This window comes from Narcine bancroftii, chromosome 2, assembly GCF_036971445.1.
Source record: "Narcine bancroftii isolate sNarBan1 chromosome 2, sNarBan1.hap1, whole genome shotgun sequence".
NCBI classification, from domain to species: Eukaryota; Metazoa; Chordata; class Chondrichthyes; order Torpediniformes; family Narcinidae; genus Narcine; species Narcine bancroftii.
This window is the reverse complement of record NC_091470.1, coordinates 113,588,825-113,614,864: the sequence shown is the minus strand read 5'-3', so window position 1 is coordinate 113,614,864 and position 26,040 is coordinate 113,588,825. Positions and strand designations below refer to the sequence as shown.

The window sequence follows — 26,040 nt, the reverse complement described above, 5'->3', positions numbered from 1 at the left end:
GCCGGTCCTCTGGGGACATCGAAAGACACCAGGCCGTACTTCTTTGTAAAGCATCACAGCAGACCCTGATGCAGACATTATCCAAAATTTCAAGGCTGTCAACTAACATTCAGCAGCTCGAAACATTGATCCAACAACCTGCATTCGAACCAGGTCACTGGTGCAGTAATAGCATTGCACCAACTGCTATGTTAACCGAAGAAGGATGAGAGGTCTACAAGATAATCAAAGGTGTAGATAAAGTAGACAGACAGCCAGCACCTTTTTCCCAGGGCAGGAGTAACAAACATGAGAGAACGTCTGAACAAAGTGAAGGGAGGAAAGTTTAGGGGACACATCGGGGATATGTTTTTTTTAAACATAGGGTTGTTGGTGCCTGGAATGCATTACTAGGGGTGGTGGTGGAGGCTGAAACATTAGGGGTGTTTAAGAGACTCTTAGATAGGCACATGGATGGAAGAAAAAAATAAAAGGCTATGAGGTAGGGAGAGTTTAGTTTTTTTTGAGTATGTATAGATAGGTCAGCACAACATAGAGGGCCAAAGGGACTGTTCTATGTTCAAGATATTAAATGCATCTGGAACAAAAAATAATTGTACCATTAGATTGTGGTAAAATTCCATGTGGCTCACTCCAGGGGAGAAAATGTGCCTGATCCAGCCTAATTGTAACTACAGACTGACCATAGTGATTGACTCTTAACACCTGGGACAAGTAATCACAATAAATTGCTAAAATGACCTCTGAGTGATTAAATTTAAACAAAAATCCATCTGGCTTACCAGGAGAACGATCCCGAGGTTGTTCTCCATTCCACAAGTCAGACCAGACCAGGCTTCTCCGTTAAATTACATCCAACGTAAACCCGCAACCAGCAAACGCACCCGCGATCTTCCTGATGGTGACAAGGTTCGTTCCACCCTGGCATCATCTAGTTGCACCTTACAATGCAGATCGCCAGAGAGAGACATATATCCGTGCAAGGATAATTTTGGAGGGTGTGGAAGTGGCAGAGCTTCAAGTGAGATGGGTCCTGTTCTGTTGCAGAGAGGAAACGCTCAGGTGAAAGGTTTTGAGAATAAGCTGACCAGGGATAGACCTTAAGAACTTAAAATAAGTGTTATTTCAGCTCATTAACAGTTCTTTAATTATTGGCCAGACAGATTAAAACTGTTACTTTTTTTTATAATTTGCTGATTAAAATACTTTAAATATATTCATTTTAATAACAATCACAGAACAAGAACAAGTGAAACAGCCTTAGCTGAGGGTCTTTCTTGTTCTGGCCTCTTATCTCCATCTACACAACTTGTTTTCTGCTCTTTCAATATGCATTTATTATCAGCACAGTGGCCTGGCTTGTTGAGTTTCCACCTCACAATTTCAGTGATGTGGGTTTGATCCTGACCTCCGGTGCTATCGTTGTGGAGTTTGCATGTTTTGCTCATGGCTGCATGGCTTTCCCCTGGGTGCTCCTCCCACATGCAAAAGACAGGAGGGTTGGCAGGATACTTGGATGCGTAAGTTGCCCCTTGTGCACAGGTGAGTGGTAGAATCTGTGAGAATTAGTCCCACGAGTGTAAATGGATACTTGAAAGTCGGCATAGATTTAATGGGCCAAGGGGCCTATTTGCTTGCTCTATAACTCAATGTACAGTCCTCTCTAACCTTCAACATCATTTCTTTATGTATGAATCCTTCAAATATTTCACACCAAATCCTAACTCTAAAAAAATGTCTCAGCTTATTTTTTTAAGCCTTTCAGAACAAAACCTCGAACTATCATTATGTTCCAGCCTTTGCTTCCCAACACTTCAAATTATATTGCACAAATTGCCTGCAATAATACAGTTCATTCTCAGGAGTTTAAAAGAATGACTGGTGATCTCATTGAAATCCATAAAATTCTTACTGGGCTTGACAGGACTGATGCTGAGAGGCAGTTTCCCCTGAGTGGAATGTCTAGATCTGGTATCTGAATTAGGGTGGATAGATTGAGGGTGAGATGCAGAAATTTCTTTGCACAGGGAGTTATGAATCTGGGGCTCCCCAGCATAAACACTCATCCATGTAACACATTCAAGGGTAAGATTGAAACATTTTTCACCATAGACTTAGAACATTACAGCACAGTACAGGCCCTTTGGCCCACAATGTTGTGCCAACCTATGGGTGTCGGGAAGACTTTTGGAATAGAAAAGTCTCTGGGTAAGGAACTATTCGGTGGAGATAATGAGAGAATTTCTTTACCAAAGGGTATAGTAGTGAATCTTGGGAATTCTTTACCCAGAATAATTGTGGACTCTGAGGCGAATACATTAATAGCAGAGTTCAGTTAATTTTTAGACACGAAAGAAATCAATGGATATAGGGTTAGTGCTGGGAAATTGTGGTGAGATAATAGATAAGACTTTTTCTTATTGAATGGCAGAACTGGCTTGATGGGTTGAATGGCCTCTTTATATTCTCTCTCGTGTTATAATTACTCAACAAAAGATTCAATTCCTTGCTCTTAATGATTGCCAATTCTTGACCAGATTATATAGATCACCAAGTGAGAAAGCATGGAAAGAGGCTCTTCGAACCATGGTTTCCTGCCAACCATTAAGAACCAGTCCTATTATTAAGACATGAGCAGAAATAGGCTATTCAGCCTATCGAGTCTGTCCCATCATTTAACCATGAGCTGATTGATTCTCCCACTCATCCCCACTGCCCAGCCTTCTCCCCCATAATCTTTGATGCCCTCGCTAATCAATAACCTACCAATCTCTGCCTTAAATACTCCCAATGACCCAGCCTCCACAACCACCTGTGGCAACAAATTCCACAGATTCACCACACTACGTCTGAAGAAATTCCTCTGCAATCGCCACTCTAAGTGGATGCCTTTTAATCCTGTGACCTCTTGTCCTAGACTCTCCCACCATGGGAAATAACCATTCTACATCTACCCTGTCCATGCCTTTCAATATTCAAAGTGTTTCAATGAGATCCCCCCCCCCACCCATTCTCCTAAATTCCAATAAGTACATGCTAAGAACTATCAAATGCTCCTCGTATGATAACCCTTTCATTCCCGAATCATCCTGGTGAACCTCCTTTGATGTCTCTCCAACATCAGCACATCCTTTCTTAAACGAGGAGCCCAAAACTACTCACAATACCTCAAGTGAGATCTCACCAGTGCCTTATAAGGACTCAACATCACATCCCTGGTCTTCAATTCCCTTGAAATGAACACAAGCAATGCATTTTTCTTCTTCACCTCCATCTCAACATACAAGTCTAACTTCAGTCTATCCTTCATGGGGACTCCCAGGTCCCTTTGCATCTTGGAATTTTCAGATTTCTCCCCATTTAAAAAAAATAGTCTGCCTGTTTGTTTTTTTCTACCAACGTACATGTCCGTACTTGCATCTGATGAAATGGCTGCACCATTTCATCAGATGCAAGGATCGACAACGAAATAGACAACAGACTCGCCAAGGCAAATAGCGCCTTTGGAAGACTACACAAAAGAGTCTGGAAAAACAACCAACTGAAAAACCTCACAAAGATAAGCGTATACAGAGCCGTTGTCATACCCACACTCCTGTTCGGCTCCGAATCATGGGTCCTCTACCGGCATCACCTACGGCTCCTAGAACGCTTCCACCAGTGTTGTCTCCGCTCCATCCTCAACATTCATTGGAGCGACTTCATCCCTAACGTCGAAGTACTCGAGATGGCAGAGGCCCACGCTGCTGAAGATCCAGCTGCGCTGGGTGGGTCACGTCTCCAGAATGGAGGACCATCGCCTTCCCAAGATCGTGTTATATGGTGAGCTCTCCACTGGCCACCGTGACAGAGGTGCACCAAAGAAAAGGTACAAGGACTGCCTAAAGAAATCACTTGGTGCCTGCCACATTGACCACCGCCAGTGGGCTGATATCGCCTCAAACCGTGCATCTTGGCGCCTCACAGTTTGGCGGGCAGCAACCTCCTTTGAAGAAGACCGCAGAGCCCACCTCACTGACAAAAGGCAAAGGAGGAAAAACCCAACACCCAACCCCAACCAACCAATTTTCCCTTGCAACCGCTGCAACCGTGTCTGCCTGTCCCGCATCGGACTTGTCAGCCACAAACGAGCCTGCAGCTGACGTGGACTTTTACCCCCTCCATAAATCTTCGTCCGCGAAGCCAAGCCAAAGAAAGAAAGACATGTCTGTACACTTCCTGACATCACACTTAATTTGCCCCTTCTCTGCCCATTCTCATAATTTGTCTGAGACATTCTGAAGCCTCTGTGTGCCTGCTCCTCCACCTACCTTCATATTGTCTCCCCATACTCCCACCAACTTTAACAGTTTACAGTGCCCAATTAACTTTGTTCGTGTCACAACCTGCCAGCCTCTGTTTTTAATTTGTTGCCACTGTAATCTCTCGTGCTTAGTCACATTTTTTTAAAACTGCAATTAACTGTGGTGGAAAATTTCCATCTGGGGGAAAAATCTCACTCTAAAATGTGACTGACTGACAGGAAATGCACATTATGATTATTTACAAAGTTCACGGTGGGAGGGGAGGGGTGAGAGGAAAGCACATCAATATTCCCTTGCTGTTCTCAACACACAGAAAGTCCTGGTGCACCCATGTCGATGAAACTGCCAAGGAAGCTCACCTGTGTGACTACTTCCTCAGAAACCTGGGACGAAATTTGGGACGTCACCTGTGGCCATTAACAACTTCTACAGGTGCGCCAATTTAACTGGATCAATGGAACTGCCCTACCCAAGACCGCAAGAAACTGCAGAGTTGTGAGCATGGTTCAAGCCATCACACAAACACTCCCCCCACCCCATCACCTCCATCGACTTCATCTATATCTACCATTACCTTGAAAAGGCAGCTGATAGGTTAAAAGACATCCCACCCACTCTATCCGCATCAGTGACAGGGATCTCCCAGTGGTCGACCACTTCATTTCTGCACCTCACTCCCATGCTGACATTGTCCATGGCATGACTCATGCACTGTCCCACCAAGACCACCCACAAATGGGATGACTAACACTTGATTTTCCATCTGGGCTCTTGCCAACCAGATGGCATGAACATCAACTTCTCCAGTTTCTGCTAGCCCACTCCCCGTTTTCCTTCCCCATCCCTCTGTCTCCTTTCCCCCCCTTCCCTCTCCATTCACAGTGCCATTCCCCCTACCCCTGTTTGCTGGTGTGCCCTCCCTCCCTTATCCCCATTACCTCCTACCAGTGGGACTGTGCTCCTCCCCCTGTCCCTCCCCCACCATTTTGTTCAGGTGCCTGTCTACATTTTGTTCAGCCCTTGATGAAAGGCTCAAGACCGAAACGTCGGTTATGTATCTTTATCTTTTCTCGATGAAGTACACAGTTTGACCTGCTGAATTTCTCCAGCATCGTGTTTTTACTCCCACCCAGCTCCATTCTTCACTCCTCTCTCCTCGGGGAGAAAATTCATGAGCATGAGATCACATCACCACATGATTCAAGGAGAATTTCCTTCATGCTGTAATCAGACTCTTGATTAAACTACAAAATAATAAAATTATATTGCACTTGCTTCTGAACAACTGATCCCCTTCTGTAATTCTGGACTTCTCTTTTGCACCTGACTTGTGGTGTCATGTATGAGATATTTGGCTTGGAATACAATCTCTGTCATTACTCCAGTGCCTGTCACAGTGACCTTTAATTTGAATAGCTCAAAAATGAAGGTGTAACGAAACCCAGCAATATTCATAGAATCACAATGCAGGATTTTTTTCCCCTCAATCGCACTCACTTGACAAGTTTATTGTTAACATAGACCTACTACATTCCCTCTTGAAACAAAAAGCTGATTTGGACAGAGAATCTGAGCATCGTGGAACATGTTTTCACGAGTAAACAGACAGACACAAGAAAGAACTCACATTTGTCTGGGTCTCTCGATCTCAGGAAAAAAAATACTATAATTTAAGTAGTGTCTTTTTAACATTATGAAGTGTCACTGGAAGGGACTCCTGATTGTAGGGGCCTGACACTGAAGGCAAGTCACCAATGGCTGAGGTCAGCTTGCACATGGGAGGTAGATGAATGAAAAGAGTGTGAATTTGGATGCCCAGGACTGTTCTAAAATAATTAAATCCAGTGGTAACAAAGGCATGGAAATAGCTCGTTTTTACGAAAGGAATGGAATAGTGTTCAAGGCCACCTTGGCCAATAAAACAGCTCCATGTTTGCCAAGAGCCTGGTTCAATGTAATTCTTCATAAGAATGAAACAGTGGATTGGTTAGAATAGGGAAAATGACTATTGAATTAAGGCACACTGCCAGTTAGATGTCTAACGTTAATTGGTCTGGATGTTACAGTATAAAAGGACCAGGGTTTTGGCAACGTTTTCCACATCTAGCCTATACTGGGCCTACCCTGCAAGCAATTAAAATGCTTAGAGGGAACCAGACCATGTTGCTTCCTAATTGTGGTGTGCTTGTGGTGGAGCTTGGAACTCTCTATCTGATCTGTATTGCCAGGGATCAATGGGGCAACGTGGCAGCAACTTAGTTCTGCACCCAGGATTTCCATTGACTAGATTTGCGAATATATATATATAAATATATATCGAGCCATAGGACACTACAGCATAGAAACAGGACTTTTGGCCCTTCTAGTTAGTCTGTGCTGAATTATTATTCTGCCGAGTCCCACTGGCCTGCACCTGGGCCATATCCCTCTATACCCCTCCCATTGTCCAAATATTTACTAAATGTCAAAATTGTGTCTGCATTTACTAATTCAGCTGTCAATCGGTTGCCCACTCCCACCACTCTCTGTGTGAAGTTCCCCTCATGTTCCCTTTAAACATTTCCCCTTTGACCCTTAACTCATGTCCTAACCTCAGAGGGGAAAAGCCTACTTGCATTTACTCTGTCTGTACACCTCGTAATTTTGTGTACCTCTATCAAATCTCTGCCCATTCTTCATACGCTTCAGAGTTGTTGATATGTTGATGACACGAGTCTAACTGAGTGGGTTCTGTGATTCTGTGTATGCTTCAAGTAGTCAGGTTTCATTGATTTTTGTTTATCACAATTGATAAAGTGGAGGCCAATGAGTCACATAGCACAGAAACAAGATTTTCAATCCATCACGTCCATGCTGATTATAAAGTAATGCATAACATTATAGATTATGATAAGATAGAGGTCAGTAAGTTGCTTCCATTGGTGGGGGAGACTAGAACTTGGGACATAGCCTCAGAGTTCAAGGCAGTAGATTTAAATGAGAAGGATCTGCTTTTCCCAGAAGGTGGTGAATCTGTGGAATTTGCTGGCCATTAAAGCAGTGGAGACAACCTCAGTCAATATAGTTAAGACAAGTTTGGATAGATTTTTACATAGTAGGGGACAAGGTATATGTGGAAAAGGCAGGTAGGTGGACATGAGCCCATCATCAGATCTCATTGAATAGCAGAGCAGACTTGATGGATTGTTGACTTCTGGTCATATTTCTATGTTCTAATGTTGTGTACCTATCTAGTAATTCCAGTGACCAGGTTGTAGACCAGAGGTTTCCATGCCTTCACAGTTGCTGCTCATTTGGATACTTCTTTAACGTTGTGACCTCCCCCTAAGGCAATGCATTCTGAGTTCCTCAGAGTGAAATAATGTCTCCTCAGATCCCCTTATACCTTTTCCTGAAACAAGGGCACTTTGCCTTTTGACACCTCTGTTATAGAGAAAAGTTTTCTACCATCGATGCCTCTCATAATTCTGTGTGGTTCTTTCTAATGTGTCCTCCGTGTTTGGGTTCCCTGAAAGAGTTGGTGTTGGGAAGTGCAGAACTGAAGTAATCCTGGGTAGCAGGGGATGAGCATCATGTGTCTCAGCCCTTGGTCTTTGGGATTAAGTCAAGGTAAATAGCTCTGGGGGAAAGATCCTTGCATGTTCTTGAATGATTTCTGCTCCTTGGTATCTTGCTGCAAGAATAGAAACTAAGCATTTTCAACAGAAGTGGCATCGTACAGTGAATGCAAGTATGTGTTTCCCATCAGGCTATCACAGTCCTCAAATCTTTAATGAAAATCTATTCGGCCTTGAGGAAATGTTTGTTTGTTTCCTCTCTTCCTACTGACAATTTACATTGTTATCCCGTTATGAGTTACAATGAAAATGTCTCCACACCATGTGTAATGAAGGCCAATGAGATATAGGTCTCCTGTTTTAAAATGTACCATCTACGGTTGATGGGGGAGCGCTGTTACCTATCCCCGAGTGGACAGAATGCCTTTATGCAGCTGTGAAGCTGTTTCGGTTCTGTTTGCTGCGCTGCATCACCAGAGGTTGATGATGATATTGTGGGATTCCTTTTTCCAAGTCACATTTTCATTTGACCTGCCTTCAAATGCTCTTAAATATATCTCTCTGCTTCTTTGATCTCTTGCTCTGTTTGAGCATCCCATCCAATAACTTCCTGCACTTGTCTTTCTACTTTATAAAGTCTTCAGACATTTTCTTTTCAGGTGGGAAGTATTATATGAATGATTATAGCTCAGATTGGGTGACTGCAGTGCAGAATGCCCCCCGTTCAGCTCATAAGGTGACCCTGAATTCCAGTCATCTGTCACTTTCATTCTCCATCCCTCTCCCTCTTTGACCTCTTTATTCTTAGCCTCCTGATGCTGTGTCAATGAATCTTAATACAAAACGGACAAGGAACAGCACCTCTGTTTCTTACTCGATGCTTTACAGCTTTGTGGGCTCAACACTGGACTTAATTATTATAGATAGATATAAAATTATGAGGGGGCATCGGTAGGCAGAGGTAGGAGTGCCTAAGAGGGAGCAGGTAAGAGGCAGGATGTTTGGAAAGGATCTGAAGGGGAATTCTTTTCACACATTGGATGGTTAGTCTGGGATGTGCTGCCTGTGGAGGTGGTGGAGGTGGAGACTCTCATATTTAAATACTTGAATACTTAATTTTTAAATTTAGACATACAGCACGGTAACAGGCCCTGCCAGGCTATGTGCCTTAGTGCCAAAATAGTCCAATTAACCTACAATCCCCATACATTCTGAAGGGTGGGAGGAAACCGGAACACACGCGGGAAACTCATGTAGACACGGCAAGATTTGCCAAGATAAAAAAGGCTATGGACCTAACACAGGTAAATGGGATGAGTGGGTTAGGTGCAATGAACAGGTGAAGGCTTGCTTCTGGGGAGGACAACTCTATGACTGTCATTCCAGCCTTGTATCTCACATTTCCTGAACACATCTTTTGTCCCTTCTCTGTGAATTTCAGATTTCAGTCTTTTGCTTTTTAACTCCTCTTCCAGAAATTCTTCACAACACACTTTCAGCCAGTGCTTACCTCATTGAAAATCTCTGCCTGATCACAGATCTTCCCTTTTATTCCTTTAACCACTTCTTTCCAATGTTGAAATTGTTTTATTTCTAATTGTCCCTGTACAGAGAAAGGTTGTGCAGCTACAATGTTAATTCTGTTTCCTCGAATTAGATATCGCTTCGCCCGTTGAGCATTTCTGAAATCTGAAATGAAAACAGCATTTTCTCCTTTCATTTCAGATTAATAGCATGCATAATATTTTGCTACTTATATAAATGATTTTATGATTATATATTAATTTTTTTATTGATCACTTCAAGCCAATCCAAATAATAATCCGATAACGTTCCATAATTGATTCCCACCCCATCTGGCAATAAGTGGTGGGTTAGCACAATGCTATTACAGTGCCAGAGATTGGGAATGGGGTTCGGATCCAGCGTTCTCTACAAGGAGGTTGTATGTTCTTTCTGTGCCTGTGTGGATTTCCTCTGGGTGCTCCGGTTTTCCCCCATCCTCCAAAAAAAAGTATGTGGCTGTTGGTTAATTAGGAGAAATTGGGCGTCACGGGTTTTAATGGTCAGAATTGGCTTCTAACGTGTTGTAAATAAAAAAATGTTTTAAAACAACAACCCTGTTATATTCTCCCCATGATCTCATCAGCACCCCCCCCCCACCCCACCCAGGTTTCTAGCAGCCACCTGCATTGCCAATCAACTTCTCAACCCACACATCTGTAACTGGACAGTTACAGAGAGAAGGTGCAAACCTGTTAAGGACAGCTTGGAACCCAGGTCACTGGAGGTGCGAGGCAGCAGCTCTACCTGTTGCAACTCTGATCTGCTTGTGTTTTCACCATTAAACTCCTCAATCTCTAAGATGCTAGAAATAATGTGGATTGGCCATCTTGTGGGTCATTCCAGACAGTTTGCTGCATTTTAACATTAGGACTTTATGTTCCTTGACATCAACAGATGGTGGGCACTAATCACATGAAGCATCCTGGAAGTTTATTTTTGCTGATCATATATCCTTCAGCTTCTTGGGCTAAAAAAAGGGTGCAGATTGGTAAACCTGTCAGTAGGTGCTCGCAGGGGAAAAATGCCCGAGAATTCCCACATCGAAGGAGAGAAAATCAATGGTTTCCGCACCTTTTATTTTGACATTCCCACCTCGTTGAATTAAATGGAAAATGTAACTGAATTTCTTGTCATATATTACATTTCATTTAATCACTACATGAAGTTAAATATTTGACATGTTCATTGGGTATTGGATGGAGAGCCGCTGTATATATTCATCCACTATACTTAGCACAGCTTAATCCTCTATAGAGAGTGTTAAGGTTTGCTCGATGACTTTAATAAGGCAAATTTCAACCAGAAGAAAGTCATATGTGATTGAGCCTGTGAAAGCCACGATATTATCATGAGAACTGGATATGCCCAGAACACTCCAACATTGCTTCCATCACAGTGCATTTCTCTCTTCAGTTATTCATCATTATGTATTAAATTGGAACATAAATGAAGAACAGTTCATTCCTCCACTCAAGGACCCCCCCCACCCCGCCACCACCACCCAGGCCAGGTCCCCTTCACTCTGCTAACATCAGCAAAGAGGTACAGGAGCCTGAAGATGATCGCCCAGCAGCACAAGGACAGCTTCTTCCCCTCCGCCATCAGATTCCTGAATGGACAATGAACCACAGACACAGCCTCGCTTTCTCCTATTTTATAATGATATTTACGCAGTAATGCTTCCACAAAACAACGAATTTCATTACACGATTAATTCTGATTCTGATTTATCGATGCTCTTTTTTTTAGCAATCTTGTTAGTTTTGTTCTTTACCACAGGGATGTTTTTCTTGTAATTTTTCTTATTTTCACCTTCTTTCTTGAAGCCTTTCCCAATGCTTTATCCCGCCTCATGGATGCCTCCATATCCAAAATAATGACAATGCCTCTTTTCCAGCTGCCCACAATGGTACAATATCTAATTAGGTTCCAGGTTGGGTTCTTCCAATACATTTATCACTGCACTCCCACCTTCCTCAAAGTTCTGTTGCCAGCATTATAAAGCACTCTTTGTCTCTTTTCCATTAGATGAATAATGTGTTGATTTTCTGCCTTATCACCCTCCTCACCATCACCAGTCCAACTACCCAACCATTTAACCCAACCTTTGCCCTTTAGGTACACCTGGTCTCTAGCTTTTCACCTGGCAGTGCCATGAGGTATGGTCTTTATTTCCTTAAACGTCACCACCACACTTCATTCTTGCCATACCTTTGATGAATTACTTGTGAAGCTCAAAAGTATGCAGACATTGTGATTGTTGCGTTTCAAGCTTCTGTGATCTCTCAAAACCATAAAGAGAGTTAATGCTTTCAATTAAGAATCAGAACAATGGATTGTTTACACAAGGGAAAAAACATCTGTGGAGAAATAAGTCATGATTTTGGGAAAATTAAACAGAAACAAATTTTAGCATTGATCAAGTAAGTCATGTGATGGAGACATTTGAAGCAGCAAGATTGATTAATAAGTAACCAGAGATCTACAAGAGCCAGAAATGAAGTGACTTTGAATGAAAGAAATTTCTGCTATTTTATCCTTGCCAGAAAATAGTAATCTACTGTAATCATCATAATGGTCATTTTTGATTAACCCATGTCTGAGTAAATAAGCAGGAGAATTGCTTCATTGGGTTGTGACCATTCTGGTAGCCATTTCATCTGACCCTTGCCTGGGTCTTGAAAGCATTGTGGAAGTCACACATTTCATTGCCCCCACGCAAGGAGAAGGGGAGTTGTGAGAAGAATTTGTATGAAAAGGCATTTCTCTAAAAGCAAGGGTTTGTGAGTTTTGAGCAGTCCGATCACTCAATGCCTCGTCCACTTCATAATTACTTCTGAACATCAGTTTAAAGGTTCTGGGTTTCAACACAGAATTTCTAACAATGAACTTTGAAATGTGCCTGAGCTGTAAGAGTTTGGGTAATAATTTACACACACACACACACACACACACACACACACACACACACACACACACACACACACACACACACACACACACACACACACATTTGTGCATAGTTGGGGTTAAGTTTAGATTTAAATAAGATATTATATTATGAGTAATTATTAATAAAAATATTGTTTTAAAAATAACAGTCTTGGTGAATTTCTATTGCTGCTGGTTTGTGCTAGTAAGATGAAGAAACTCAGCAGGCCTTGCAGCATTTATAGAAGGTAAAGATAAACCAGAATATCCTGCTTTACAAATACTCGCTTTACGCAAATTTGCTTTTATGAAGAAACCCGTATTCGCTTTTACGAAAAATATAGCGAAGCAGCGATCTATTATAGAGGCTGCGCGCGCACCCAGACGACCCTCTTCCTCTCCTACATCCCAGTCTCCTACCCCTCCCACCACCCCAACCTCTGAAGACTCAGCCTAACTACACATACATTATTTCATCTTCATAGGCTGTGTATTTATCAAATCATTTGGGCTTTTAATAAATGTTAGTGTTACTTTAGATTTTGTGTGTTATTTGGTATGATTTGGTGGGTTATTTTTGGGGTCTGGAAATGCTCAAAAAAATTTTCCCATAGAAATCAATGGTAATCGCTTCCTTGCTTTACACCATTTCAGCTCTGAAAGGTTCTGTAGGAACGCTCTAGTTTCATACAGCAGGACTTACCTATATAACAAATGTTTTGAGCTCTATATATACAAACACACACATACTCTTATGGATGCTGTGAGACCTATTGAGTTCCGCCAGCATTCTTCAGTTTTTACTTTGATGAGCTACTTGAACATCTCCCTCTGCTTGGAATAAGGAACTGGGGGGTGAATGTGGCTGTAAACGTGGAAAGGATGATGAGCTACGAAAATGCAGAAAACCAGAGAAATGGTAAAGCTCTAGCAGTGCGGAAAAGAAGAATGAGACCCAACTCGATGCCTCTGCCTCATCACTGTTTTCTAAATAATCCCAAAGAGACAGTTAGTGTAGAGGTTAGGGCAACGATGTTACAGCACTAGTTCGAATCCTGTGCTGCCGGAAAGGAATTTGTACATTCTTCCTGGGTTTCCTCCGGGTGCTCCAGTTTCCACCCGCCATTCAAAAAAACATACTGGGGCTGTGGGTCAATTGGGTGGAAGGGACTGTTATCGTGCTGTATGACTACATTTAAATTTAAAAAAATATATCACCCTTATGAACTTTCTGTTTTCCTTTCCTGTCTCATGCTGTCATGTTTTATTGTATTCACAGCAGAACATTCCGCTGTTAATCAAGAATTTTTTCTCCAACAACCATCAGGCTCTTCAATCTCTTTGTACTATCCTAACCCTGAACTAACTCAGGACCACCAGAAGATCTGTCTGCACTGCTAAAGTTACACTTGTTTTTCTTGCACTAACTGTAACTGTGAACATGAATTATCTATTCTTTCATATTTAAATTTAGACATACAGCACAGTAACGGGCCCTTCTGGCTCACAATTAACTTACAACCCCCAGTACATTTTGAAGAGTGGGAGGAAACCGGAGCTTCCGGAGGAAACCCACGCAGACATGGGGAGAACGTACAAACACCTTACAGACAGCGCAGGATTCGAACCCCAGTTGCTGGAACTGTAACAGTGCTGAGTTAACCGCACCATAAAATAATTTATTTACTCTTGACGTATAGTGGTAATTTAATTACACACTACAGCTGGTGTATCTTTGGGGCTGCAGCAGGTAAGAATTTTGATGCTTCTGTAAATTGTACTTAGGTATATGACAATAAACTACCCACCTGTGTAGATGAATCTTCCTGGAGCTCCCTTGCAGAACTGTTTGGACTTGTAGGACAGTGTGACTTCCACCACTCCTGGGATGTGTCGTGGAGGAGTCTGCACTCGAATGGCATGGGGAGTAATCAGCTGAAAGGCATGAGAGAGGCAAAAGGTTTGGGTACAGTAGTGGCTCAATGGATTTGACTATCCCCTTCTCACTCAACCTTATTGGCAGTTGACGCTCGTGTATATCGGTGGAGTACGAGGATCATTAGTATTGGTGGGAGTGAAATGTACTTTGCGTTTATTTACACCCCATCCCATCCATCATTTCTGTCACTCCAACATTATTTCCATCACTAATCATTCACTTACTGAATTTGTCCAGTTCCCCCTGCGCACATTGGTAACCCAAGTTGCTAGTGATTTTTTTGAAATACAGCACGGTAACGGGACTTTCTGACCCATGAAGCCACGCCACCCAAACACACCAATTGACCTACAACCCCAATACATTTTGAAAGGTGGGAGGAAGCTGGAGCACCCAAAGAAAACCTACACAGGCATGGGGAGAACGTCCAAACTCCTCACAGGGAGATTTGGATTCAAACCAGGGTCGCTGCTGTTGTTGTTCCCTTTTGTAATATTGAATGATTCCATTGACTTCTCAAATGATCTTCCCTTCCTGGAATGAGCCCCTATACTAAGTCAATGAATTACCTTTTCTTCTCAACCCTAGGGAGTGCAGAGGTGGCTACTCAACAGATTGGGTGTACCATGGAGAGCATTCTGGCTGTTACATCACAGTCTGGTGTGGAGGTCCCAATGCCCAGGACAAGAAAAGATCTCCAGAGGTTGTTAACTCGCCCTGTGACATCACGGGCACCAGACGTCACTCCATCAAGGACATCTACAAGAGGTGGTCTCTTAAGAAAGCAGCCTCTGTCCTCAAAGACCCCACCACCCAGGCCACGCCCTCTTCATTCTGCTACCAGCAGGAAGGAGGCACAGGAGCCCGAAGACGAGCACCCAGCAGCACACAGACAGCTTCTTCCCCTCCGCCATCAGATTCCTGAATGATCAATGAACCAAACACACTACCTCACTTTGACTTTTAGTCCACTACTTTTATTTATTTTTGTAAGGTGGTTGCCTCTGTAAAACAATACATTTCGTGACTTGTTCATGACAATAAATTCAGATTCTGATTTTTTTTCCCAACAACCTCCATCCTCGTTTTCCTGCTTACTGGTCGGGGGGGTGGGGCAGGGGAAGGGGGGTGGTCTGTGGACTGAACAAGCATTGTCCCCTTTGCCCTGATTGTCCTGATCTTGGCTTGCTCTGCCTAGTGCTGGGTTTGAACCTGGTTCACTCACTCAGCTGCCTCAGCTCCACATCTAACAGGAGACCAGCCATTGGGGGCCAGTCTTTGAAAGTCCCGGTAGATTTTGCCCTCCAGATCATGAGGCTAGACTGAAGGAACAGAACTGCAGCTCATTAGACCTACCACTCAGGATTTTCGTCCATAAAATAAATAGGAGTAGCAACAGGCCTTTCAGCCCATCGAGTTTACCCAGCCGTTCAATCATGAGCTGATGCATTTCCCCGCCACCCGACCTTCTCTCCATAACCTTTGATGCCCTGGCTAACCAAGAATCTATCAATCTCTGTCTTAAATACACCGAATACACTTCATCTACCTCTTCTGATTCACCTTTGCATTGGCTCTACCAAGCTTAGATTGAGCAGATTACCCTGTTGGCATGATTCCATCATCATGGAGCCTCACCCATGCTTACCCCACAGTTCCCATGGTAACCTACCTCACTCCAAACCAGCATCGTACCAAAGAGAACTTGCAGCCCATCGAAAAAGTTGTCCCCGATGATGATGACCATGGCACCTCCTGTGGTCCAGCCTTCACTGGGACTGATTGCTTTGATGCACGGGGTAGCTACACACAAAGAAATGAGATTATTTGCACTTCATCCTCATTTATCATTCATACTGTGGCAGTCATTGATGCTGTACTTCATCCCGAGAGCCACATCAGTATCTCTCCCGTCCACCCTGGATGAGAAGCAGGAAGCCCCTCCACCGTCAGAACACTCAACAACAAACTCAATCAGGGACACATTTAAGGACTCTTACTTTTGCACTTTATTGATTTTTTTAATTCTCTCTGTATTGTAGTCAGTTTGTTTACATTTCATTATCTGTTTCGTTCTTTATTTATTTACTTTGGGTACAGTTTTTTTTGCACTGCCTGCCCAGCAGGAAAGAGAATCTCAGGGTTGAATGTGATGTATGTACTCTGACAATAAATCTGAAATCTGAAAAATTAAATTTGAAAATTAAGCATTCCTTTTTTTAAATTAAGTCATTGATGGTACAGTAAAGTTCCGTTATCCGAAATTCAAGCAACCAGCAAAAAAATTGCAGAAAATTAATAGATAGAAAATAAGAACATTTAAAATTGGTGTCCCTAATGGCTATTTCACCAGTGATGCAATAATACAACCACAATCAACCGTTAAATTTACTTATCCCCATAGGTGCCAGACACTGGGGGTTTTACTGTGTAAGATCGGTATTTATTGCCATTTCCTATCTGCCCTCAAGATGGTCTTCATCTTGACTGGCATGAAAACACTAAACATTAATTGGCTTGGAACACATCATCTCCCAAGTTATTCACCAGTTATTCACCGAGGTGATCCCCAGAAGATTTCTCAAACCTGCCACATCTACCTTCAAAAAGGGTGAGAGGAGTGGGAAAACCATTAACTCTAGATTCAAAATTTAATTTATTGTCATGTACAAAGGAAGCTTTCCTATGTTTGCCCTGAAAAGTCCAACAACTCATCCAGCCCCATTATTGGAACAAGAAAGAGAGGCAGAAGAGAGTCCCTTCAGAGACATCAAGTGGCTGTGGGTCCCGCTGCCTTCTCCGATGAAACTGCCTTTGGTGACCCCATATCCTCTGCTGCCCCATGGCATGTTGTTCAATGGTGAGTTCAATTCCCCATCCTATTGCCTTGCCAACATGTCTGTCCATGCTCTCATTCACTGTCAGACTGAGACCACCCACAAATTGGAGGAGTACCTCATCTTCCATCTGGGCACCCTCCAACCAGATGGCATTAATACCGACTCCTCTGGGTTTTTTTTAAACCCCTGTCACCTTTCCCCAGTTTGTCTCTCTCCCTTTTCCCTGTCTCCTTTCACACATACATAGTTAATTCTCACCTCCTCTCCCTTATCATATCCAATTAATACCTTTTGTTGGTCTGGATTCCTCCCCCAGCCAACATTGTCTAAATTCTAAGGGTTCCTGTTTTTTTGCATATTCTGCTTATTCCTTGAAGAAGAGCAATATTTCTTTGCTTCTTATGGAAGCTGCAAGACGGGCTGAGTTACTCCAGCATTTCTGTGTGTTTTTACTATAACACAGTGTCTGCACACTCTTGTGTTTCACCAAGTTTATTGATCATCCAAATCTACCAGTATAACCCGATGCAACATTATTCTCTGGTCCATGGTGCAAAAAAAATGCAAATACACACACATACAGACTAATTATACATATACATGGATACATAGAACCCATGCACAGGTATTAAAAATAAATTTATTAATAAATAGTAGAGACATGGGGAGTTGATTTAGCAGTTCAGTAGCAATTTTGCAGCCTCATTGCCCACAGGAAGAAGCCTGGTGGTGCTGGCTCCGATACTCCTGTATCTCTTTCCCAATGGGAGTAGCTGGAAGATGCTGTGCGCAGGGTGAAAGGGCTTCTCATTGATTTTGCGTGCCCTCTTTCAATCCCAGAAGATCATGTTGATAGTGGGGGGGGGGGGGGGAGGAGTGTGGGGGAGACACCCAGTGATCCTCTTTGCCATTTTTATGATCCTGTGCATTGATGTTTGATCTGATGCTTTACAGCAACCATTCCATACTGTGATGCAGCCGGCCAGGATGCTCTCAACAGAGCTCCCGCCTCAGTCTTCTCAGGCCCTGTGTCCAAATTGCACCTCCTCATTTCAAAACCCTTGATCGCTAACACTCCATCAGAGTCTGAAGCACCATTTATAACAGCCACAGAGCAATTGATGCAGGTGATCTGGCAATAACGAATGTCCACGTCTCAGTGAGGGTGGTCGATCACACAGAGGTGGTGGGATCCCTGTGTTCCTGCTAACCTCCTCGTTCCAGTTGCCGGAGGCTGCAGCAATTGTGAGTGATGTCAAGGAGTAAGTGTATTTTGTAGATGGTACACACAGCAGCCACAAGGCACCAATAATGGAGGAAATCTATGTTTGCGCTGATGCTGGGAGTACAAATTAACAGGGTTACTCAGTCTTGGATTCTGTTCACGTGATCCCCACCTTATAGGGAACAGGGTGGGGACTCACATTTCTGGAAAACTGTCAATATCACGTTTCTCTGCAACACTCACCCGTGTTATCTAAGCATGAGTTAGATGAAAAATTAAATGATGCGTTTACATGAATTCTGTGAGAGCAAATTTTATTCTCTATCTCAAAATTCTGGGCAGTGATTTACGAATTCTGAAAGGGCGATGTTCCATAACCCCTCATGGCCATAGTGCGGGGAGTGGGGTTAAGGTTTGCCTACTGTCGTCTGGAATGCTTTCGGGGATGCACCCATCCAAGAGAGTGAAAAGCATTCCACCACACTTCTAATTTGTACTTTGCAGACAGAGGAAATGATTTGCAGAGTTGGCGCACACTCGGTCTTGGCATGTGAACTTTGTGACACAAAACCTTCCCTATTTCTCAACATTACAGCGGTTCTTTGTGCCAGTCACTCTGTTTCATCTTGAGACTAATATGGACCAAGACCAATCAAGTATCTTTTCAAAGAGAAATCCAAGTGAATACATATTTGGTTCTTTTGAATAGCAGGTAAGCATTTCAGTTAGACTTTTGAAATACAGCACTTGTTGTTCAAAGAAGCCTGCAGCTACCAAGACATCTATGAGTAATGAAGGATGTCAACAGCAAAGTCACGATGTGACATGGTTCTTGATTTATGATGTATTTCATGAACCTAGTGAGTTGAAATAAGTGTCCTACTTAATTCTCCAGAACAACGTTGAGGAGGAGAATTTTGATGAAGAGACTTGCAGCGTGTTCTACATTGTGTACAGTCGGGAGAGTTGGAGAAGGCTGTCGATCTTTCCAGCCAAATAAGCTTGCTGCTGGAAGGATAAGAAATGCCCAGACATGCATTTGAATTGCTCAGGCATAGAAAACAATGAATGAGGTGTTGGGAGATGGGATTCATGTGAAAGAGTGGCCACTGGTTGGAGTAGATAAGCCAGGTTGAATGGAGTTAAACAAGACGTTCAGTACACAAAAGTGCTGGAGAAACTCAGCAAGGACATGCAACGTTCCTTGTTCATCAAATATATGAAACCACGATTATGAGTTCTATAAACAGAGAAGTTCTTAATTCTGTTGTAAAAAGCAAAACTCGCAAGTCCACAGACACCTTGGTTGAGGTAAAAATACTGGTTGACCTGCTGAGATTCTCCAGCATTGTGTTTTTCCATTCAGAATTAAAATCTAAAAACACAATGCTGGAGAAACTTGGCAGGTCAAACAGTGTACTTTATATAGCAAAAATAATGGTGTTTCTCCAGCATTGTGTTTTTACTTCAATCACAGTGTCTGCAGACTTTCCTGTTTTACTTCTGGCTCTTGAATGGGGTGGCTTAGTGTTTCTTTAAGAGCCAGTTAGGTTTTGCCGAGCTGAAGTCACTCAGGGGCCCGTCCAGGTGAGGACAATAGATGATCTTCTCTCATTGACAGTGGTGGGCTTGGTGAGTTTTCAACAACAAGCAGAAGTTCTGTAACCATTTCCACCATGAGGAATCTTGCATCTCAGGGTCAAAGGTTGAACTGCAGACTCCATGGTTCAACCACGATTGTATCCTTTCCAATTTCTCAAGAGTTTTCATCAGGAATTAATGAAACAGACTGTGCAATAAATGCTACTCTGGCCTACCTCTATTTTTTTCTTTCTTTACCCATCTCAACTACAGTCATGTAGTTCTTCATTATGACTAATTAAGTTGAACCAAGAGAAGATTTCCAATAATAGCTGGCCTTCAGAATAATTCCTCGCATAAGTCTCGCCATCATTTCCTCTGATTTGTTTATTCCATAATGGAATTCCTTCTTTAACTCATTGGTTTGACTCCCAAGTGTTGCATCCTGCCAGAGGTTCAGTCTCTGGGCTTTGGCTTGCAAAGGTAGCCAACTCTTAAACTAAAGGTCAATCACAATAGATCCAGCAAAGTTTTATCAACAATACAACAGTGTGCTGGGATGTACAGCACAAGGGTTAGGCTGAAAACACAAAAATGCTGCTGGCATGAGGCAATAGAGGAGTGAGCTTCAAAACTTGGACTGCACAATGTGGAGATGGAAGTGATACATCCCCAAGTAGGTGACCTCCCTTCTCACTTGGCATCTAGTTGCTTCCAGTTAGTTTTACAGCACAGGAAAAGGGCCCATTAGCCCCCATATTCAAGCCGGGCTTTTTTCCCATCTGATTTCCCTGCGTTAGGGCCGTACCCTACAGGGATCATATTTTAAAATCCACACTCTGAAGGTTTCCCAATAAGAAGGGCAAAAGAAACAAGCCTCAATGTAATTGATGGAGACCTGGAAGGAGTCAGAGGCTTGGGTTCCAGGCTGTATTCCATGGAGACCATAGTAATGGAGGAATAAATAACTCGATAAAAGAAAGGTTGCTACATTTTCATAAACTTCCCTCAAGGTTTGGATAGTAACTGCTGTTGTTCAACACATCGCAATAACAAACAGCAGCCATGGCTGACCAGTTGAAAAAAAAATGACAGGTTCAAAACTGGTCTGCTTGACTGGAAGAGCAGTGGGACATCAGGAACCAAGCATTTATTTCTCCGTTGCCTGCGGTCAGGACTAAGAATGGAAGGCTAGTGGATTAGCAAAGGGAGAGAGAGGCAAGAGCCAGGGGCAGCAGATTGATTTTCTCCAGAACATTCTGATTTTTGACACTTCCAGGACATGAAGCCACACGGGGGAATGAGGAGACGAAATGAAAATCCGGAAAGGGAGGAATCAGCTCCCTGCGCAGAACTGGCTGGATTTGCTTTTCAGTGCAAGGAAATTCAGATGGGGTTTATTCCTGCTGTCAAGTCCATACCCAGCCACTTTTCATTCCACTGATTGCCTGAATGATTCTCAAACAGCTGGGCCCTACGCAGATTTAAATGCATAAAAGCATTCACATATCTAGTGTGGTTAGTTGGAGGCTGGTCTAACTTCAGGCAAGAAAACTAATTTAATTTGGAATGCTTGCAAAATATGGAAGCAATTGAAATTGTGTTATGACTTATTGAATCTCGTTCTGTTTAATAATAATCTAATCCTAGCTTGAAAGGTGTTGTATTTCGAACCCAAAAGCATATACAGATGTACACAACACCTGTACACGCACACACACACACACACACACACACACACACACACGCACACACCTGTACACACACACACATACACACACACACCTGTACATGCACACACCTGTGCACACATACACACACACACCTGTACACACACACAGTACACACCTGTACACACACACACACACACACACCTGTACACACACACACACACACACACACACACACACACACACACACACACACACACACACACACACACACACACACACACACACACACAATGCTCCAACACATTCAATTTTTCCTGAGTGATTAGTTGCAGAGGATCAGATTTACATGAACAGAGTGGAATATCCCCTGGTTCACAATGTTTCTTTCTCTCCATTTCTTCCTCATCCACAGAATTATAGTATAGTTGCAGCACAGAAATTTGCCAGTCATCCCACTGAACCCCAACTGGCTCCTGGTGGTGTAATCCTACGCTCGCCCTCTGCTGACAGGGTGATTGCCTTTCCAATTCACTCCTGAAGACCCTAATTGCTGGACATGTTCCATTTTCATCGTTACCCACTGGGTAACATGTTTGCCTTATCCCTGCTCAGGTATATTCTGCCCTTTAAATCATTCCCTCATTTCTCCCTCCCTCCCCCTCCATGACTTTGCTTCGTCTCCTCTCTGGGCAACCACAAAACAAGATTGCAAGAAGTGGAATGAACGACATTTGATTCAGATATCCCCATAGAGTGATCTGAAATCATTGGATGTAACTCTAGATTTTTCTCATATACATTATGGACATCATAAAATATGCTGGTAATGATGCTTTAACTATCAAGAGGAAAATATAAGGCAGAATCTTTCGATCACATAGCTTTGGCTAAATTACTTTTTTAAAACACCCTCAACCTGTAAATCTTTGTGAATATTCACTCACAGGTGATAATACCCTCTTCAAATATTTCAGTTGTGCTTCATTAACCACTTGAGGGCTAGCAACTGGGGTCTTGGAAGCACTTGAAACTGAGATGCAAACAGTGGAGCTGTACCTCAAAGAGGTAACCAGGGCTAATGTGGTAAAGGACATCCCCTGAGACGTTCACAACCTCAGTCCATCCCAAAACACTTCGCACCAAATGAGGAAGCACATAGAAATCTACAGCACAGTTCAGGCCCTAATCGAACAGCCTAGAATTTCCCGTCTGCATGACCGTCCATTTTTTTCTGTTCCATGTACCTCTCTAAAAGATCCTATTGTATCAGCCTCCACCTCTTTTGTCCCCAGCACATTCCACCACTGTGTGTGTGGAAAAACCTACCTCTTACATCCCCCTGTACTTATTCCCAAGCACCTTAAATCTAGGCTCCCTTGTGTTAGCCATTTCAGCCCCTGGGAAAAAAGCTCTGGCCATCCACACGATCAATATCTCTCATTGTCTTGTACACCTCTGATTTATGATATGTCCATGTGATAGTATGGGATCCTATCACCACTGTATATATTTGTATACATTTGCATATAGTGATAATGATTGGCTGAGAGCTGTAGTCACACCTACTGGCCAGGTCATAAAGGACGCTCCAGTCTTGTGTTAATAAAAGCCTTGGTTTGAGTCAACGTCTTTGAGTCATTCAACGCGCTACAGTCCACAGTTGAGCAAGGCTCCACAGATATGATTATAATAATGCAATATTGCCCTCCATCCCGTCAGCCAATGCCAACTATCAACATGCTATGTAAAATTATGGCGGTCATAGATAAGAAGAATTGTCCACTGAGGAGGGGAGTCTAAAACTGTTCTGAGGAGAAAAAAAATTAAAAGGACTTGATAGGCAACTTTTTCACGCAGAGGGTGGTGTGAATGGAACAAGCTGACAGAGTAAGTGGTGGAGTTGGGCAAAATTGCAACATTTAAAACTCAGGCACTTGGATAGAAAGGGTTAAAGGGATATGGGTCAATCACAGGGATGTGGAACTTGCTCAGATGGGAAACTTGGTCAGAGTGGATGAGATGGGACAAAGCTTCTGTTTTTTCTGCTGATTGGCCCTCCAACTCCAAGGTCCTCTTAGACCTTGCCAAACAATTCTGATTTTAATTTTTTTAAATTTAAATGTTAAAGTTTAAAATTTAAAATTTAGACATACAGCACAGTAGCAGGTGCTTCTGGCCCTTGAGCCTGTGCAAATTTCCCAATTAACCTATAATCCCCATATATTTTAATGGTGTGAGGAAACCCACGCAGACACAGGGAGAACATACAAACTCTTTACAGACAGTGCGGGATTCGAACCTGGGTCACTGGCACTGTAATAATGTAGTACTAACCGTTATGCTAGCCAACTCCATTTCCTCTCCAAAAGTTTTGCCTTTCACACTCTTACTTTGCCTTTCTGTTTTTGAATTTGTCCGATCGAATTTCCATCTTTGTAGTGGCAAAGTCACTGTTGCATGATAAAGCTAATGGATCCTTCCTCAATTGGCTGACAAGGTTGACAACATTATTCTGGTTCAACACCTCTCCAGAATTGCGCTCTTGACTGGAACTGCACTCTAGACTATAAATCTTGTGCAGGGGGTTAATTTTCTGTTCTTCAACTTAACTAGCATTCCCTCCCACCTGGATCTATCCTTGAATTCCTCCTATATCTCATCCATTGGGGTGGCACGGTTAGGTTAGGATTAAGCGCAACGTGGTTACAGCACCAGCGACCCGGGTTGGAATCTGGCGCTGTCTGTAGGCAGTTTCTGTGTGGGTTTTCTCGGAGTGCTCCTGTTTCCCCCCCCAACCATTCAAAACGCACAGAGTTGTAGGTCAATTGGGTGACATGCTCGTGAGCTGGAAGGACCTGTTACCGTGCTGTATATCTAAATTAAAAATTTTAAATTAACTGCTGCTTGTGAGCATCATCAAAAAAAATCACCCCACCACCAATTAGACGTTGTATTGGAGTGCTTCACCTCCACCCTCCTTCTGTAGGCTCCGATAGAAACATACAAAAGGAAGCCTACTGCTCCATTACCATTAAAGACCTCAGCATTTCTTTCCAGCATGAATCCCCTATCTCTTAGTTGTCTTAATACAAGATGACGCCTTGTGGTACAGTTTGGAAGGGAGTCGAAGGACCTAGTAATAAAGAAGGAATGCGGATGTATTTGAGAGTCAGGTTAGTGTGTGGCTTGGAGGGAAGCTGCAGGAGGTGGTGCCCCCCCCCACCACTCCCGCTATTCTTGCTCTACCCAGTGGTAGAGTTCGCAGGTTTGGAGGGGAGCTGTCAGAGAGGCTGAGGCAAGTAAATATATATTACAAAGCTCCCATGAATTGCTTTTGAACCTTTTGCCAGTGGAACATAAATAGAACTTGCTGTACCTCTGAACAAACAAACTAACAACAAAAGCAAGATGAAAGTTTGTTGCAGTGCCAGATGATAGTTCTAAGACTTGGATGTAGAATACAGGAGTTGAATCATCATCTAAACCCCAAGTGATCGCTCAACCACTGCATACCAAAATCTGCACAGGCACAGCTGCACTGTGATTCAAGAATGCCTCAGTAGAGTCTTCATCAAGCCAGAAAGGCAAGAATTCTCCAGAATGAGAGAAATGTCTCCTCTAAATTGGGAAAGAAGGATACATATGAGGGACATAGATTTAAATTAAGTGATAGGAGTATCAGTGGGGTGTCCAAGAGAAGCATCTCGCCCAAAGTGTGGTGGAGAGGAGCGGAGGTTGATTTGGAGCTCCCTGTGGCAAGGTTTATGTTGGAAGGAACCCTCACTTTGTATACCTGGTGAGGCTCTTAATCATAAGATCACAAGATACAGGAGCAGAAGACCCAATTGACCCATCGAGTCTGTTCTTTCAGTGTAATCATGAGCTGACCCATCCTCCTACTCAGCCACACTCCCTGGCTTTCTCCCCGTAACCCTTGATGTCCTGACTAATCAAATACCTGTCATTCTCTGCCTTAAATGCACCCAACGACCTCACTTCCACAGCTGCCTGTGGGAACAAATTCCACACTCACGACCCTCTGACTAACAAAGTTTTTCCACATCTGTTTTAAATTGATGCCCTTTTATCCTGAAGTTGTGCCCTCTTGTCCTAGACTCCCCTACCATGGGAAAAAACCTTGCCTCATCTACTCTGTCCAGGCCTTTCAGGATTCGAAAGGCCTCTATGAGGCCCCCCCCCCCCCTTCATCCTTCTGTACTCCAACAAGTTCAGCCCAAGAGCCAACAATCATTCCTCATAAGCTAACCCTTTAATTCCTGGCATCGTTCTAGTAGATCTTCTCTGAACCCTCTCCAACACCAGCTCATCTTTTCTCAAATACAATCCCCAAAACTGTATACAGTTCTCCAAGTTATGAGATCAATATGAAGAGATTAATTCAGGGGGGTTGAGGTTTAAGATAT

At 43.0% G+C, this 26,040-nt stretch overlaps 1 protein-coding gene across 5 annotated transcripts in view; it reads right to left on the bottom strand.

The window, feature by feature from the left end:
* The window catches only part of LOC138754159 (transcription factor COE2), a 238,201-nt gene that overhangs the window by 41,636 nt on the left and 170,525 nt on the right, over positions 1-26,040 (bottom strand). For all 5 annotated transcript variants that reach the window (XM_069918028.1, XM_069918027.1, XM_069918029.1 and 2 more), the window contains 2 exons: positions 15,970-16,100; positions 14,167-14,293 (listed from right to left, as the gene is read on the bottom strand). In XM_069918028.1, the coding sequence (XP_069774129.1) occupies positions 14,167-14,293; positions 15,970-16,100 (258 nt within the window). The remainder of the gene's footprint in view (positions 1-14,166; positions 14,294-15,969; positions 16,101-26,040) is intronic.